The sequence below is a fragment of the Andrographis paniculata genome, unplaced genomic scaffold (genome assembly GCF_009805555.1).
Source record: "Andrographis paniculata isolate CXL003 unplaced genomic scaffold, ASM980555v1 Contig69END, whole genome shotgun sequence".
Lineage (NCBI taxonomy): Eukaryota > Viridiplantae > Streptophyta > Magnoliopsida > Lamiales > Acanthaceae > Andrographis > Andrographis paniculata.
Window position 1 is genome coordinate 9,227,860 of NW_026137605.1, and position 16,938 is coordinate 9,244,797.

Below are 16,938 nucleotides of genomic sequence, written 5' to 3' on the forward strand. Positions count from 1 at the left end.
AAAGTGGTATTTTTTTTTTCTGTTATTTTAGGTTTTTCGTCTTTGTATGTCTGCTTCTGAAATTGAAATTCGTTTCCGTTGCCTACCGTCATCGTCTTCTACTTCTTAGTATTTTTACTCCGCCATTCGACGTGGTCCTCCAAGACAGCGGGCGACAGGGCAGGTTCGTCGAAGGCTTGGCTAGCTCAATCCTTACACTATTTTCGAATTATTATCAAATTTTCTATGCCACCGCGGCTGCTATGGTTTTTAGGGTTTGAATCATGTTGGTTGTAATTAATTGTGTTGACTTTAGATTGATTCGCACGGTTGAATTCATTCCTCCACGAGACTGTAAAAAACCCAATTTTTGTTGCTGGTTTTTGTAAGTGTTGTCGACAGAAAAGAACATGAACGAAACAAAGCAGAACAAAATTGAAGAAACGATTGTTTCTGAACAACATTCAATCTCCATGGCATCATCATTATCATTGTTCTTGCTCGTCGTCCTCCTGATCTTCGACTGTTACTCGATTTTTAGTATTTATGTCTATTAGTTTACAGTTGTATTCTAATTTCTAACACAATACTATGCTGCTTGGAAGTGATTGTATTTCTCAAAATCTAATAACATTTGTAATCTTCTAATGTTGTTTTTGAATGTATTTAAGTATTTCAAGTATTATCTTGTGCTATAACCATTATCTAGCTCGAATATTGTTTGTCAATTTGTTCATGATTTGTCAGTATGCTCTTAATCATAAATTTTGATTATTTCAGGTTGTTTTATTCAGACTTTTATTGTTCTTTAAATTGCAGATTTCTGGATCAAAGTTTATCTTGTGAGGCTAGAACAAAGGTCTATAAGATATAAATGCTTCGGCACTTACCAGCTGTATCTTTTGCTCCATGGGCCGTATCGAACAAGGGTATATACAATTTATCCTTTTGTAATGTTTATTGCATTTCCTATGCCGTGGCGAAGTTTCTAAACTGATGTTATACCGAACAATTGTTAATTTTTCTTCAGGTGATCCGCTTTGCTTAGCAGAAATGTCTCGGCACCCTGTTTTGAACTCCAGTTTCCATGGGCTAAAGGTCTTCTTTTTTTTACTTTCCGAAAGTTCTACTTGTGTTTCAACTCTTCTGAATTTGAATTAGGTGCTAATGTATTTTCTAGAAATGGTCACTTCTTAGTATTTTGCTAATGAAGAATCGATTTAACATGGAAATTCGACACTATTGGAAAGTCGATTACACCTGAAAAATACACTGTTAACCTTCTATGAATTTGCCATGTGTTCTTATATAACATTTTAGTTCCATGTTTCTTTCTCTCTCGTGGACTATGATGTTTGGTTTGTGGTAGAATCAGATGTGTATTGGTAATCTTCTAGCCGTGTTTTCTTAAAAAATGTAATCGAGAAAAAGACAACCTAAACTGTTTTACTGCAAAAGGGTCGATATGTTGGTTTGTTTCATTTATCTGAAGTTATCTTATGCATATTATAAGTGCTCTGTCAATTGATAATGAACATTTGCAGTTGTATATTTGCAGTTTGGCTTTGTGTGCAGCAATCCTACCGTCAAAATTAATCGAGGAATCTCTGCCTGTACGTCTAAACGGCCTAATCATAATCGTAGCAAGAAAAAAGATGAAATATTACCTCAGAATGTGGATCTTCCTACGATACTTCCGAAGAAGAAGAAGAAGCCCTTTCCTGTACCGATCAAGAAGCTTTTGCAGGAGGGGAGGATTAACAAAAAGCTGGCTCAAATGGGCATCGAGAGGCATCTCGAGCCTCCGAAAAATGGACTTCTTGTTCCAAAGTTAGTTCCTGTTGCTTACGAAGTTGTCCATGCTTGGAAAATTTTGATTCGAGGGGTTGCGCAGCTCTTGCACGTCGTGCCAGTCCATGCTTGTAGGTAAACGCATTTGCGTATTTCTTGCATTTTGATTATGTTGTCGGCCGAGGAAGTGATTCTTTCGTACACTTTTGCAGCGAATGCTCGGAAATTCATGTCGCAGAAACCGGTCATCACATACAAAACTGCCGCGGCTCAACCAATGGCAGACGAAAGGGTCTTCATTCATGGATAAAAGGCTCCGTCGACGACATACTCGTCCCTATCGAATCGTACCACATGTACGATCCTTACGGCCGGCGCATCAAGCACGAAACGAGATTGAACTTCGACAGAATCCCCGCCGTGGTCGAACTCTGCATCCAAGCAGGCGTCGAGCTGCCGGGATATCCGTCGCGAAGGAGAACTGAACCCATCCGGATGATGGGCAAAAAAGTGATCGATATCGGAGGACTCGTCGAGGACCCAGGCACCAGCCCCTCGACATCACCGATTATCGAACTCGACACTCATCGCGCCGTCGACCGATTCCCACCCCCAACCGATCGAGAAATCCCGAAGATCGCTCAGGAGACCGTTTACGCCTACGAGAAGGTAAAATGGGGCGTCGCGAAGCTGATGAGAAAGTATACGGTGAAAGCGTGCGGGTACTGCTCCGAGGTACACGTCGGGCCGTGGGGGCACAATGCGAAGCTTTGCGGCGAATTTAAACACCAGTGGCGAGACGGGAAGCACGGATGGCAAGACGCGACGGTAGATGAAGTTTTCCCGCCGAATTACGTTTGGCATGTTGAAGAGCCTAACGGGCCGCCGCTAACGAATGCGCTTAAGAGATTCTACGGCAAGGCGCCCGCCGTGATCGAGCTTTGCTTTCAAGCGGGAGCCTGTGTGCCCGATAAGTACCGGCCGATGATGAGGGTCGACATTGTCACGCCGGAGGATGACGAAGCTCGCCTTGTCGCGTAACCGGAGGTAAATATCGACGTTTACCGTTAAATATTACTCCTTTGGTCCGCTATAATTATTTTTTAAATTTATATAATGATAAAAAAAAAAAAAAAAAAAAAAAAAGGTTGTTAAAGTGAGCCTTCATAAGTACAATTGTTAGAAATAACAAGCATTCAGTAGTAATAATAGTAAATTCAATAATCCGCAAAGACCCATCATTGATTCAATTGATTTAGCCTTAAGATAGTATTATTTCCCTCGTAAATTAATAGCCTTCAAGTTTCAAATCGATTTCATTCTTTCTTCTTCAATTCTCTATACTCAGCTCCAAATTTCCTACCCAACCTCTCAATTTCACTTCCATACAGTATTTTTTCCATTATCCAACAAATTAATTATGCCTGGTTTAGTTTCCATCAAATCGCCACCGCCGGCGACCATGGAGGACCCGCGGCGATCCTCGCCGGAAAATCCAGACCTGGGTCCGTACCTGTTGAAATTGGCTCGAGACACGGCGGCGTCTGGCGGAGAGGCGACCAAAGCCTTAGACTATGCCCTCCGTGCTTCTAGAAGCTTCGAGAAATCCGCGGCGGCCGGTGCTGATCTGGCGAGCAGCCTCCACTTAGTCGCCGCTATATACTGCAGGATGGGGAAGATGGACGCGGCGGTGGCTGCGCTTGATAAGGCGATCGTCGTCGGAAAACGTGCGAACCACTCGCCGGTGGTGTTTTCCGGCTATATGCAGCTCGGCGACACGTGTTCGATGCTCGGACAGTCCGATCGAGCCATCGATTGCTATAAACAAGGATTGAAGATTCAGATGGAGATTTTTGGGAACGACGATCCACGAATCGCACACACATGCAGGTCAATTTCTACTTCTGAATCTGATTCTCCAATATAGTCTAAAATCATCAATCCAAATCGAGTATAAATTAATCGAACCGAAGCGAATACTGCAGATATTTAGCAGAGGCTCACATGCAAGCCATGCAATTCGACGAAGCCGACAAATTATGCTTGAAAGCACTCGAGATCCACCGCGTCCACACCCTGCCGGCGTCTCCCGAGGAGGCCGGCGACCGCCGCCTAATGGCGCTAATCCGCGAGGCTAAAGGCGATCACGAATCCGCATTGGAACACCTCGTGCTCGCGAGCATGATCATGATCGCGAACGGGAACGAGACCGAAATTGCCACAATCGATCTCAGCATAGGAAATATTTACTCGTCTCTCGCCCGCTACGACGAGGCCGTCTTCGCCTACCAAAAAGCCCTCACCATCTTCAAATCCTCCCGCGGCGACGCCCACTCCTCCGTCGCCGCGGTCTTCATCCGCCTCGCTGACCTATATCACAAGATCGGGAAGCCCCGCGAGTCGCATTCGTATTGCGAAAACGCCCTTAGAATATACGAAAATCCCCCAGCTGGGGAAACCACATCGGCCGAGGAGGTTGCGAGCGGAATGGTCGAACTTTCGACCATTTACGAGGCGTTTGGCGAACACGAGCGAGCGTTGAGGCTTCTTCGAAAGGCGAGGAATTTGATGGCCGATAGGCCGGGACAAAGGAGCACTGCGGCCGGAATCGAGGCACGGATCGGCATGATGCTTTATACTATTGGGAGGTATGGAGAATCAAGAAGGTCGTTCGAAAGTGCCGTGGTGAAGCTTAGAAACTCTGGGGAGAAAAAATCGGCGTATTTTGGGGTCGTGTTGAATCAAATGGGTTTGGCTTGTATTCGACTTTTCGAGATCAAGGAAGCCGTCGAGGTATTCGAGGAAGCTCGGGAAACGCTCGAACGGGAGCGCGGCCCGTGCCATCCGGACACTCTCGGCGTCTATAGCAATCTTGCGGCCACTTATGACGCAATGGGAAGGTAATATTTGTATGTGTATTATAACTGAGTTAGTTGAAATTCGTGCTATGCACAGTGTGATTATATTAATTTTATTAAATTTATTTATATATATAAATGTGAATTGTTATATATATATATATATTTTTATATTAGAATTGGAGAATCGATAGAGATTTTAAAGTACGTTCTGAAGCTAAGAGAGGAGAAGCTTGGGACGGCCAATCCCGACTTTGACGAGGAAAGGAAAAGGTTGGCGGAGTTGTTGAAAGAATCGGGCAAGTCGTGGAACAAGAAGACGAAGTCGCTCGGAAACCTCTTTAATCCGAATCGGACGAGGGCCGAGAATCGGAGGATGACGATGTTGCCGGGTGCTTTTGAAGCAAGGAATATATAATACTCTCACATTTTCATTTTAATTAATATATTTTTTATTTTTGTTTATTTTATAATAATTGATATATTTTTATTTTTTAAAAAATTTATTAAATTAAAATATAATTAATAAATATAAATCAACTTAATTAACAGAGTGTTGATTTGACTAGCATATATTTATACGCATTTCAGTATATACTATAGGAGTGACCAACATAAGTTTATATATATCTCACCATATATTATGTATAAAATAATATATGTTAATTAATAATATAATATATGATGTATTATAAATATATTGAGATATGTATAAATATTGTTTATTACACTTCTAGCATATGCTGCTAAGTTTAGAACTGATATTTTGTTCTAAATAAAAACTTATATTATACAAATAAATAAATATATAATTGATCAATTATTTATTTTTATAATTTTTATAAAAATAAAATAACAATTTGTCTCAAAAAACTCATACAGTAAATAAAGCATGAGATATTTATGCATTTTTACTTAAAAATATAACTGGGTATTATATAATTTATCTTTAATTAAATAGGATTTGATTTTAATCAAACTTTCCACCGCCAATCAATCACACCACCCAATTCTATGTGTAATAATATAGTACGAATATTCTCAACCACATTCTTCGTATACGTAATATTTTGTTCGGCGGTGAGTTTTAAATAGAAAAAATTGTAAAATACAATATAAACAAATATTTCTTTAATATTTTAGATTTAAAATTAATTTGTAAGCATAATATAAAAGAAAATGATGTTATATATATATTTTAAAAAGAATTAATAAATAAAAAAATTTAAACAAATACAGAGGTGCTTTTATTATTATTATTATTATTTTATTTTGAATTTTGAACTTTTTACAATATTATTTTTAAATGGAATTTATAATTATATATAGTAAAATTTTATATAAGTATATATTATTAAAAATAATGATATTACGATAATTAAAGTTTTTAAAAATATATACAATAAAATTTTTAAAATACCAGTTAAAAGTAAAATATATATATATATATAAATTATAGATGTATTTAAATATGTGTAATATTTTCACAGAAAAATATATATTTTTTACATTATCATAATATAATACCTCATTTTTATATATTTTTTTAATATATTTTTTTCATTTCAACTCAATTTATTTATTATTATTGTTATCTATTTGACTAAAAATATTTTTAATTTTTATAAAAATATTCATTTTATTTGTACTTGTATAATGGTAATATTAACAATATCATCTTATACAAGTTCATAAAATATTATTTATTGTTTAATTTACTATAAAATAGTAAATATATACTTTGAGGTGATCGGAATGAAAAGTTAATTTTTTTTACTATTTTATTTTTCTTTTCTATTCAAAATAATTTTATTATATTTTTTTATAAAAAAATACTCCCTCCCACGTACCAAGTTAATTTTTTTTTTGGAAAATGATTATACACTTTAATTTTATTTTAAATTTTTAATTTTTTTAAAATTTTAATTAAACTAATTAGTTATTTTAATCTTAATTTATAATTATTTATATTATAGAATAATTATTTTCGCTAATACATTCTTAATTATCTACTAATTACACCAATCTTTAAACACCGTATTTACAGTGTGGCACGGTATTCGGGACGGAGGGTGTATATATCATGTCTAAGAAAAAAAATTTAAACAATTATATGTTTGATTTTAATTTGACTTAAAAACTTTATTTAAATACTTTTTGATGTAATTTTTATAAAAAAAAAAAAAAAAAATTATATTTTTGTTAAAAATCATATACATTGTAAATTTAAAATAAAATAAAATAAAAACCCACCCTTTAAAAAACCCTATTATCAAAGAATTTGGGAGAAATAGTTATTACAAATCGAATTAATAACAACAAATAAATAAATAAATAAATGTGTGTGTGCACAGTTTGGTGATAGTGGCTGTGGCAGTAATTAATGCACCTTTTACTCTCTGCACATTTCACACTCCCACAAACGTAGAGATACATATATTGTATGTATATATATATCATTTTAATTAATTTTAAAAGAAAAGTAAAATTATGAATATTACTAAGCGATTGATTTTAATAATGTTTCGAAAAATTAATAAAATCCGTCTTATTATAAGAATTTTATTTACTTTTTCGTCGTTATATTTAGCAGTTTTGTCATTTTTTTTTTTTAATTTATACTATATTTTTATATAATAATTAATATTTAAATATCAACTCTTATAAAATGAAAGAATAAGATTTTTAGTATCGAACGACCATAATTTAAAAAATGGTAGAAATTAAACCAACCAATTTACATCTAATTTATTAAAACATATTTCACCCACATTTATTTCGCTTTTTCTTTATTATTGAGTAGTTAGGATACGGTACAATCCATAGTCCACGCCCTGTTTGGAAAAAATCCAAAATCCAGCTAATGCACCCCACAAAATTGAATTTATCCAAACACAGCCTTAAGCCCATTTCTCCTCTATATATATATACACAGCTTATCCAAAATTCACAATATTCTTACAGTTTACAGAAATTAAAATTCATTTCCACCATGTTCAGTAAAGACGATGCTCGTACTGTTCTTGGCATCATAGGTAAATAAAATATATAAATATATATAATATATAAATTTAAAATATTTGTATATGTTTATATATATATATATATGAAACCCTAATATGATTTCTTGTTTGTGTATTCAGGCAACATCGTATCTCTGATCTTGTTCGTGTCTCCTTTGTAAGAATTGAATTTTTGATTAATTTATAATTTTGATTTATAATTATTATTATTTGTATGTATAATTATTTGCAGGCCGACGTTCAGGCGGATATGGAAGAAGAGGTCGGTGGAGGAGTACTCGGCGGCGCCGTATTTAGCGACGTTTGTAAACTGCGGGCTGTGGGTACTATACGGACTGCCTATGGTACACCCCCACAGCACGCTGGTCGTTACAATTAACGGCGCCGGGTTTGTCATCGAGATTCTCTATTTGTCGATGTTTTTGGTGTTCGCCGGCGGCGGTAAGAAGCGGCTGACGGTGGCGGCGATACTGGCGGCGGAGTGCGCTTTTCTCGGCGTTCTCGCCGCCTTGGTGCTCAGTTTGGCGCGTACCACCAAACTCCGGTCGACCGTCGTCGGCAGCATCTGCATCGCCGGCAACATTCTGATGTACGCAGCGCCGTTGTCTGTCATGGTATCGTATTTACACTATTCATATACGCTTTTATCATTATTATTATTATTATTATTTTTAAATATTATATTGAATAAAAATTTTATTTTACAAAATATGTCCTCAGATATTCAATTTTTTTAGGGTGTGTTTGTCCTTGTGATTTTAGGTTTGGATTGTGAATTTCGATTTTAAAATTTTAAATTGAAATAATTAATTGATACTTTTTCTGTCAACGAAATATATTTTTCCTTTTATTTTTTATTGTCATCTAAATTTATTTCTATTTTATTTTTTTTAGTAAATACATACTATTTTTCTATTTTTTCTGTATCATAAAAAATAAACAAAATATATTTTTATATATTTTTCATAAAACTCATGCCGGATTAGATAAACTCACAATTGAACGAAACAAAGAATATAAGTATAATGTATATATAGGACGACAGTCTTTAAAATATTAAAAACCCTAAAAAACTCACAACCAAACATGTTCTTATACTGTCTTTTCAATTTTTTTTTCTAAAATTTCAAAAATGATCTAAATAGAGTTGTAATATTTTGTTCGTTGCACATATAGTTTTGTTTGTTGTATTTTTTTTTTTTTTTTTGTGCTAAAAAAAAAAGTGTTTAATTGAAAATAATTTGATGTCTTAAATTATTTTGAAAATAATTATATAGTCCCTCCTCCAAGCAAGAAGTATACATTTACTTTTAGCGCGGAGTTTAAGAAATAATAGTATTTTAATTATAATAGTAGGTACGTAACATAGTATTATGACATTTTTGCCCTTGTTTTTTGGTATAAAAAGTAATGATGTGATATAAAATAAAAATATTTGTGAAAAAAAAAAGTATGGTATTTAATGCAATGGTTACTTTGTAATTGAACGTCCCAAAATAGAAATATGTATACCTTTTAACTTGACGAAAGAAGTATATAATTTGAATACATAAATAAGTATTTGATGTGATATATACAGGGCTTCAATGTACTGTCTTGGATTAATAATTAATTTTTAGTATAACATTTTAAATAAAAAATGAACTTTAGATATGATAGTTTTACAAGAAAAAAGCTCTTTGAATGAATAGTGGGAAAGTAATATTAAAAAGATAGGCACACAAAAACAGCATAAAATTCATAATTTTATTACAAAAGTTGATATAGAACTAGCTATAGTGTAATATTTACGCCATTATATTTATATAAAATGAAACTCTATTTATTTCAAGAAAAAATCATTTTTTAAACAAAATTTTTTTATCTTTAAATCTACTTTTTCCGTTACTAATGACATTAGAGACGGAATTAGTAATGGAATTACGTTAGCTACATGAACTTTAGGGACGGAATTCCGTTACAAATATATTATTTTTTTGTAGTGATTTAGGCATAAGTGCATTGAATTTTTATATATATATATATATATATAAGAAAAAAAAAAAAGAAATAGTTTGAAGTAAAAATAGGTACATAGAAATTAGATAGCATGCAATATAAATCAAATTAGAACATCTAAAATTGTATCTACATTTTTTTTTTATCCCTTTTTTTACAAGTTCAAAATTCGATTGTATTTCAATACTCTCAAATCATACAATTGTGTTTAATTATTCCTTTTTAATTTATTTTGAATGTTTGATATGTTGCTTACATTGTTAAATTTACAGAAAATGGTAATCGTGACAAAAAGCGTGGAGTATATGCCATTTTTCGTCTCTCTTTTCTCCTTCTTCAACGGGCTTTGTTGGAGTGCTTATGCTTTCATCCGTTTCGACCCATTTATTCTTGTAAGTGTAGAATATCGTAAAAATCAAATTCTTTATTAAAATATGTCCTTAAAAAAAATATCATAATATTGAAAATTTTGATTGATGAAATAGAAACAGTAATAGGAAATTTTGCATGTTCATTTATATCCCTATGGTGAAATTTCTGTTGATTCAAATCATTTTAATGTTATTTTAAAAATGTGACTAATATAGAACATAATTGTTAATTTCTTCAAAATAATGACTTGTATAGAAATTAATTTAAATTCTTCATAAAAGTATTTGATTAATTATATGCATGTCTATATATATATATATATATATATATTATCATTTTAGTTGCACATATATATTTCAATTTGAGAGATTATTAATATTAATTATTGAAATTGCAATGCAGGCTCCAAATGCAAGTGGAACTCTTCTTGGGCTGGCCCAATTGATATTATATGCTACATTTTACAAATCCACTAAAAAAATATTGGCAGATCGTAAAGCCCAATCAGAAGTGGGCCTGGTGTCCAAAAGAGGCACATATGGTGGAGCTTAATGGACCCATTGGGCCCATTAAGAAAGTAGAATAATCTGTTGGCTGACTTGCTAATCCGTTGGTTTTATTACCATGCAGTCATATTAATCTTTTTTTAATATATATATATATATATATATTTGACATTCGTGTGAAGTTAGAATTCAATTTCTCAATTGTCACTTTTTTGTACAAAATATTACTCTGTTCAAATGAAAATTCAAAATGAAAATTAAAAAAAACATAACTTCATTAAGCACCAAATGTACACAAAATTGAACCCACAGGAATGAAGTTTCTTAAACACAACCTTTAAGTCCTACAAAAAAACCAACTTACCCTCAAGAACCATGTAGAGATACAAACTCAAATCGACAACATTTACACTTAGACACCCCTACTTGAATCATATCATATCATATCATCGACAACAAATATCGAGGTCTTACTCGCCCGAGCTTGCGCAAGAGCTTCCGGGATCGGCTATAATGTCGTGAACCAATAGCCTCGCCACGCTACCACCCGAAGATTTCGAAATCTCGATGCATTCCAGAAGATCTGCATCACAAGCTATAAGGACCCACTCGTGATCGTCGTCAAGATACTTGACGTCGAACGTTCCCATACCTAACTTCAGCCTCTTCGCCACTTCTTCTTTAATCTTGACGATAGTTGAATCTACAGGTAGTCGAAACCGGATTATGTCATCTCTGTACAAGGCCTTGATAGTGATAGATTTCGCTTCGGGCCGGGCTGCAAACTGCTCTGCCTTATCGGAACCATTCGCTGACCTGTCTTCGGGCTTGATAACATCGAAGAGGGCTTCCCCTGGATGGCATAACTTGTGCAAATCGTGCGAACTTCCTGCATCTTCGACTAGCATTCGACATAACGCCAATTTGTGTGCGCCAGCTGCGCTCGTATTATTTTCTTCGACTGGATCGTTAAGAGGAGAGGTGTCGATTCTGCAGGACGGGCTGCCCTGGCATGAGCCTTGGGAAGTTGGGGTCTCGATGCTTTCTTCTCTCGAGCCAGTTCCAGCTTGGGATGGGTTCGACTTAGACATGGCAACCTCATTCTTGTCGTCGTTATGTTGATTCGTTTTATTTGAAGTCGGGGCCCAAGTAATTGGACCAACCGTAACGGGGATGGTACTCGGAGCCAAAGATGTCAAACTGAATGTACCGTCGCCTCCTTGAACTGATTCGATCACACGCTTTAGCTTCGAGAGAGATCGATTAACTTTGTTGATCTTCCGGGAGGGCCATCGGGTGATCCCGTGCTGCCTACAGATTCGCTTCATTGTTGTAGGACAAACTTAAAACAGATTCAGTTAGATTTCGACTAAGATTTCGACTAAACATACAAAAGGAAGAGCATCAAGAATACCTCCAAGACTCTTTGCAGCATCCTTAAGACTGCCGGCGAAATATTGTTGCAGAACTTCTAACTTAATAGTTTTCTCGGCCTTTCCTCGCTTTCTTTCCAGTTTCTTGCCTGCATCCTTTGGTACCGCGATTTGAACTTCATTCAGATCACCAATATTTTCTTTATTCGTCGCTTGTCCATCAAAAGCATCGGGTTTAGATGGAGAAGCCAAATCGAAGCTCGGCCTGAGATCAAGTTCATCATTAATGGATGCTTTAATGACCTCCCTAAACCTCCATTCATGGTCAAGATCTTCTCCGGAAGCTACCCTTAGACTTCCAAAGTGTCGCTTCATCGTTAACAAAAGTGCCTCCAACAGGGCATGCTGGTCGCCGTAGCTTTTGATATTCGGGGGCAGAAAGAATTCTAGAACATAGTTGTCATTTCCAGTATAGTTGCTCTGCAAGCAAATCGCGAAGCTACTTCTCAACCCAAACATCCTAGCATAATGCACCAACGGGTATTCGATCTTACAAAATTTCGTTATATCTTGACAGAAACAAGAGCTCTGCGAAGCGAATGCTCTGCCGGCAACACCTTGCCCCTTTTGCAAGTGATGCTCTGCGCAGGCCTCGCGGAAACCCCAAATTTGAGCATCCACAACATAAAAGGCGACATCAGTTGTCGACATAGAGACCTGTCCCGCACAGCTCCCGTCAAAGCTACTGCAAGTTTTATTGAATCCACCACAATTGGTGAGGATGCTACGATGCCTGCAAGGAACCCAAGTCTGAGCTAGTGGTAATGTGTGTGTTTCACAAACCATTGTAATTATCTCCAAAATTTCGGCCAATGCATTTTGTCGACCTTCATTGCATATCGGCTATATAAGAACACGAGTAGATGAAGTTAGATGAAGAAGTTACTTGTTGCCGGCATGATCTTTCGAATCAACAGTTTTGGATCTTTTACCTGTATGTTTTGATGAGTCAATATCTCTGAACTTTTCAAATTCACAGCCTGTGAGAGAACTAAACCTTGTCAATGAAGGAGCAAGTAGAATGTTGAAAAACATAATAGAGACAAGATTGTTTGCATATACTGTCGATTTTGATGCAGTTACACATACATACACTAATTCATTGAGGATTTAACACAGAATATCAACCAAAATACAACAACTAGTGTAATGCTCAAGAACATAGAGACGAAACATAAACTAACCTCAAGCGCCTTGCAGACCTTATCAACTTCATTAGCATAGTTGATTTTCTGGGCAGTCATTATAAGCTCAAGAACACCAACACAAGACTGCCCGGAAGGTTCAAACACAGGCAAAGCTAAAGTTCCTCGAACATTGTAATTTAATGCATGGTTTAGACGTGGGAATTCTTTGCTAGAGTAGTATTGCACGTTTGGCGTCCATTCTGGAATCTTCTGTCGAAACACTCGTCCTGGAAGTCCTAGGTTTCCTTCAGTACTGTCTCCATCCACATTAAACTTATACATCAGAGATATCAACCTATACTGATGGAGACCATTACTGTTAGGATCGAGAACAAAGGGTTGGCCGGATGTCGAGAGCACATACTTGCCACCATTTTTTACAGGCGCCCAAACCTGAGCTAGGACATGCTGTTGAGTCGAATCTTTCAATTGTCGAAGAGCCTGAGTCAATCTTTCCTTTATTATGAATGATCCATCCGAATGTTCGAGGGGCACTAATCCCATAAATGGAGAAGGCAGCATCTCCTTGTTGTTACCATCAATGGGACTTTCGGTCACCATTTCAGTGTTATTGTTAGCATCTGTCTCCAAAAAACAAATCATTCATATTAACATAGTTGATAAAATCTTTCAAAGATCAATGAAGGCATCATCTAATGCAACTAGAGCTTACAGAAATGTCACTCTTGCTAAGCAGAAGATTAAACAACTAACAAAACAAGCAGGTGATTGATTTCAAGCAAAAATCAATTTAAGCAGGTGTATAAATCTTCAGAGCAATCTGATGAGCAGCTTCAAGCAAAAATCGCTATTCAAAGTTATAATCAAACTAACAGAAATTTGATGTATAAAACAGTTGTTCAAACAAAAACAGACCAACAAGATGCTTACTAGAAATCAATTTCGTCTAAATGACACGAACTCCTATTGAAATGCAGCAAGGAATCAGCTATACAAACACCAAAAGCAGATCAATTAGCAAAACAGCGAAGAAGATAACGTAGAGCACACAACAAAGCAAAACACAGTAACTTACTAATCAAATTACTCTGAGACAAAAATCCGTACAAGAATGAATCCTGGAGGAGTCGGAGAACCGGAGACCAGCGCCAGCGACCAAAGCACCGCTGCTATTGTCATCGGAAAACGTCCATAGCGGCGAGCACGGCTGCTCGGAGTTCGACAGAAGAAACGGCGACGCAGGATTCGACGACGACGACGCCGCTGCGGCGGCCAGTATCTGATCCAAAGGCCAGACTGCATCGAGATCGAGATCGAGATCCAATTCCATGAGTAGCTCAGGAGGCGGGTATGTTTGTGTCTGTGCTTGTGCGGCGTCGTCGTCGGGGTCCGATGACGGCCCCTTCATTATTTTCTGGTGTGTGGAGGAGACAGAGAAGCGCAGATGATGATGGTGGTGGTGAAACTGTGATTCTACCGATGATTTCTTCTTCTGCCATTTTAGCAACAAGTTCTTGGAATCTATTGTACTTCGCCTACTTGCCTCATCTCTCTCTCTCTCTCTCCGATAAACAATAGAGTTTTGTTCCTCTGCTCTGCGGTTCACTGTACCACTCCCCTCTTTCAAATTTCATTGGATGAAATAAAATAAATATAATAATAAAGATATATATATATTTTTTTTTAGTGATAATCAATGACTCAATGTAGTGAAGAACGGATTTATTTTTAAATTATAAAAATTACTATAAATGTGTAATTAATTAATTATATTATATTTTATATTTATATATATAGTCTCTATAAATATTTTGGACGTATTTGTATAATAAAAATGAATAATCAGATGAGCTAAAAAACGTGTTTGGGAAATGCATGGTTCCGACATTGTGGGAGCGCTAAAATTGTTGTGCTAGTCAAACACTACTGTTCGAAAATTGAATTAAATTTTAAAAAATAATACTTAAATTATATTTTTTAATTGCGTAGGTTCAATCAAGTAAATATGGGTGTCTAGAATCGTTAAAATTTTTAAATAAATAAATATTTTTAATTAGAGTACAGTTAGTGGTGATGTAATGATTATTGAATAAATAGATTTGAATAATTGATAGAGTTTAATTTAAAAGAAGTTAAATTTGATTTTTTTCTAAATATATTTTTCGGTGAGTAAAAGTATTGAACCAAAAATATGAATTAATCAAGACGTTTTTAATTATTCGGACTAAAATATAATTTTGGATTAAAATATCATTATAGGCTTTGGCTTAAATAAATTAATTAACTAATTAATTGTGGGAGTTTGTCCCACCTTGTATATTACATCAATAATTTATTTATAAATAAAATTTACTGTTATAATCAATATTATTTACTATTCATAATTTTTTAATAAAAATATATGATATTTTTTCATAAAATATCGTATTAAATAATATTTAAACAAAAAGTTAAATTAATATTTTATTAATATTCAATATTGAATCATAACTAAACAAATTATAAATAGTTATTAGTATTATTTTTTATACTAATTACATACACTATATATATTGTTAAATTCAAAACATTATACTCTCTCCATCCCATAACAAAGTATTCAATTTTTTTTATTTCAGTTTGTCCATAACAAAGTATCTATTTCATTTTTTTTAGTAACTGTACTATCTACTTAACATTACAAATACCCTTACAACTTACAATATATTACACAAATATCATTACCTTTATATCACACATACTAACAAGGTTATTTTAGTCATTTTTACTTTTATTCTTACTATATCCCAATATAATATTAATATTTCTAAAACTACATGTAAAAAGCAAATGGATAGTTTTTTTAGGTAGGAGGGAGTATTAACTATCTATTTACATGGACTAAAATACCTATAGCATTTAGGTTATGTCTACTTATGGTTTCTATTATTCGAAATAAATTTTTTTTACGCAAAATTCTATTCTAAGTATACTTTACGACAACATTTTGAGGTCATTCATTTGGAAAAATATTCAATCAGTGAATTTTACTTTCGGAAAAAATAAATGTACATATCACTAATATGAGTAATTTGTTCGATTCATTTAAACTCCCAACTATGGGGACATCACAATAATTAATCGACAACCATTTGATATATATATGAATGAAGGGGAGGTATGATATGATATGGTCCATGGATGATTGCCAAACAATAATAAATCGACAACCATTTGATATGAACATATCGTATTTTTATCGCTTTGTTGGCCAAGTCATTGTTGTAATTAAAATTTGATATATACATATGATTATTTTTAAATTATGAAATAATTGTAAATATTTTTTTTTTTGGTTGAATTATAAATATATATATATGCCAAATACTTTTAACAAAGAACTGAAAATAATAATAAACATCACCTACAATATACCTATAATAAAAAATGAATGTGAATATGACTTAAAACATGACTGCATTGAGAATATAGTCGTGTTGGCTGTTTGGGGGGCTCAGTCACCCTTATAAGTCATTTAACACGACCGTGTTCAATTTCAGTCAACCATTTTGGAATTAAAATTGATAAATTTTATTTGAGTAGGACCAAAATTAATAAAAAAAATTCAATTGGACAAAAATCGATAATTGTGATATTCAACAACAAAAAATGATTTTAATGTCGGGCCGTCCTAGCCCATTTTCATTTTTCATTGGATAGGCCCGGACTGATTGGAAACTCACGATCAATCATGGCTTGGTTTTAAACTATACTGGGCGGACCAGTCTATATTATTTTATTTTTTAATTTTAGATATGTTTTGTATAATGTAATATTAAAAAACGAATTAT

The 16,938-nt window shown here is 34.5% G+C and overlaps 4 protein-coding genes across 11 annotated transcripts; 3 read left to right on the forward strand and 1 right to left on the reverse strand.

Annotated features, from left to right (window-relative positions):
• The first annotated feature begins 22 nt into the window (after positions 1 to 22).
• On the forward strand, positions 23 to 3,149 carry LOC127263678 (APO protein 1, chloroplastic-like). 2 transcript variants are annotated; one of them, XM_051292825.1, is made up of 5 exons: positions 23 to 163; positions 799 to 908; positions 1,010 to 1,077; positions 1,538 to 1,905; positions 1,983 to 2,811. In XM_051292825.1, the coding sequence occupies exons 2-5, from the start codon at positions 854 to 856 to the stop codon at positions 2,809 to 2,811; spliced, it is 1,320 nt and encodes a 439-aa protein (XP_051148782.1). In that variant the 5' UTR covers positions 23 to 163; positions 799 to 853. The 2 variants fall into 2 exon arrangements, with proteins under 2 accessions (XP_051148782.1, XP_051148783.1); XM_051292826.1 differs by having other exon boundaries at positions 46 to 179; positions 1,983 to 3,149.
• An 83-nt stretch (positions 3,150 to 3,232) lies between these two features.
• Positions 3,233 to 5,073, forward strand: LOC127263677 (protein KINESIN LIGHT CHAIN-RELATED 1-like). Its single transcript, XM_051292824.1, has 3 exons — positions 3,233 to 3,660; positions 3,756 to 4,670; positions 4,806 to 5,073. Exons 1-3 carry the CDS (start codon positions 3,233 to 3,235, stop codon positions 5,044 to 5,046), a joined length of 1,584 nt encoding a protein of 527 aa, XP_051148781.1. The 3' UTR covers positions 5,047 to 5,073.
• A 2,512-nt stretch (positions 5,074 to 7,585) lies between these two features.
• LOC127264015 (bidirectional sugar transporter SWEET4-like) lies at positions 7,586 to 10,573 on the forward strand. The gene is made up of 5 exons (XM_051293342.1): positions 7,586 to 7,663; positions 7,772 to 7,808; positions 7,884 to 8,265; positions 9,922 to 10,041; positions 10,424 to 10,573. Exons 1-5 carry the CDS (start codon positions 7,621 to 7,623, stop codon positions 10,571 to 10,573), a joined length of 732 nt encoding a protein of 243 aa, XP_051149299.1. The 5' UTR covers positions 7,586 to 7,620.
• A 208-nt stretch (positions 10,574 to 10,781) lies between these two features.
• Positions 10,782 to 14,684, reverse strand: LOC127263717 (protein NLP7-like). 7 transcript variants are annotated; one of them, XM_051292898.1, is made up of 6 exons: positions 14,184 to 14,358; positions 14,039 to 14,096; positions 13,145 to 13,728; positions 12,893 to 12,940; positions 11,942 to 12,803; positions 10,782 to 11,869 (listed from the first exon to the last, which is right to left on the reverse strand). In XM_051292898.1, the coding sequence occupies exons 3-6, from the start codon at positions 13,706 to 13,708 to the stop codon at positions 10,998 to 11,000; spliced, it is 2,346 nt and encodes a 781-aa protein (XP_051148855.1). In that variant the 5' UTR covers positions 13,709 to 13,728; positions 14,039 to 14,096; positions 14,184 to 14,358; the 3' UTR covers positions 10,782 to 10,997. The 7 variants fall into 7 exon arrangements, with proteins under 7 accessions (XP_051148855.1, XP_051148852.1, XP_051148857.1 ...); XM_051292895.1 differs by having other exon boundaries at positions 13,145 to 13,732; XM_051292900.1 differs by having other exon boundaries at positions 14,216 to 14,350.
• Positions 14,685 to 16,938: the final 2,254 nt, after the last annotated feature.

What these genes read in the sequence shown, in the direction of transcription:
- LOC127263717 (XM_051292893.1), bottom strand. Translation starts at nt 14,516, where the DNA reads ATGAAGGGGCCGTCATCGGACCCCGACGACGACGCCGCACAAGCACAG. An exon ending in CTCCTCCAGGATTCATTCTT is followed by an intron (nt 13,729 to 14,215) that starts GTACGGATTTTT and finishes TTTTGGAGACAG; the next exon opens with ATGCTAACAATAACACTGAA. An exon ending in AGGTCTGCAAGGCGCTTGAG is followed by an intron (nt 12,941 to 13,144) that starts GTTAGTTTATGT and finishes GTTCTCTCACAG; the next exon opens with GCTGTGAATTTGAAAAGTTC.
- LOC127263677 (XM_051292824.1), top strand. Translation starts at nt 3,233, where the DNA reads ATGGAGGACCCGCGGCGATCCTCGCCGGAAAATCCAGACCTGGGTCCG. An exon ending in CGAATCGCACACACATGCAG is followed by an intron (nt 3,661 to 3,755) that starts GTCAATTTCTAC and finishes CGAATACTGCAG; the next exon opens with ATATTTAGCAGAGGCTCACA. An exon ending in ACTTATGACGCAATGGGAAG is followed by an intron (nt 4,671 to 4,805) that starts GTAATATTTGTA and finishes TTTTTATATTAG; the next exon opens with AATTGGAGAATCGATAGAGA.
- LOC127264015 (XM_051293342.1), top strand. Translation starts at nt 7,621, where the DNA reads ATGTTCAGTAAAGACGATGCTCGTACTGTTCTTGGCATCATAG. An exon ending in TACTGTTCTTGGCATCATAG is followed by an intron (nt 7,664 to 7,771) that starts GTAAATAAAATA and finishes TTGTGTATTCAG; the next exon opens with GCAACATCGTATCTCTGATC. An exon ending in ATCTTGTTCGTGTCTCCTTT is followed by an intron (nt 7,809 to 7,883) that starts GTAAGAATTGAA and finishes AATTATTTGCAG; the next exon opens with GCCGACGTTCAGGCGGATAT.
- LOC127263678 (XM_051292825.1), top strand. Translation starts at nt 854, where the DNA reads ATGCTTCGGCACTTACCAGCTGTATCTTTTGCTCCATGGGCCGTATCG. An exon ending in CCAGTTTCCATGGGCTAAAG is followed by an intron (nt 1,078 to 1,537) that starts GTCTTCTTTTTT and finishes GTATATTTGCAG; the next exon opens with TTTGGCTTTGTGTGCAGCAA. An exon ending in GTGCCAGTCCATGCTTGTAG is followed by an intron (nt 1,906 to 1,982) that starts GTAAACGCATTT and finishes ACACTTTTGCAG; the next exon opens with CGAATGCTCGGAAATTCATG.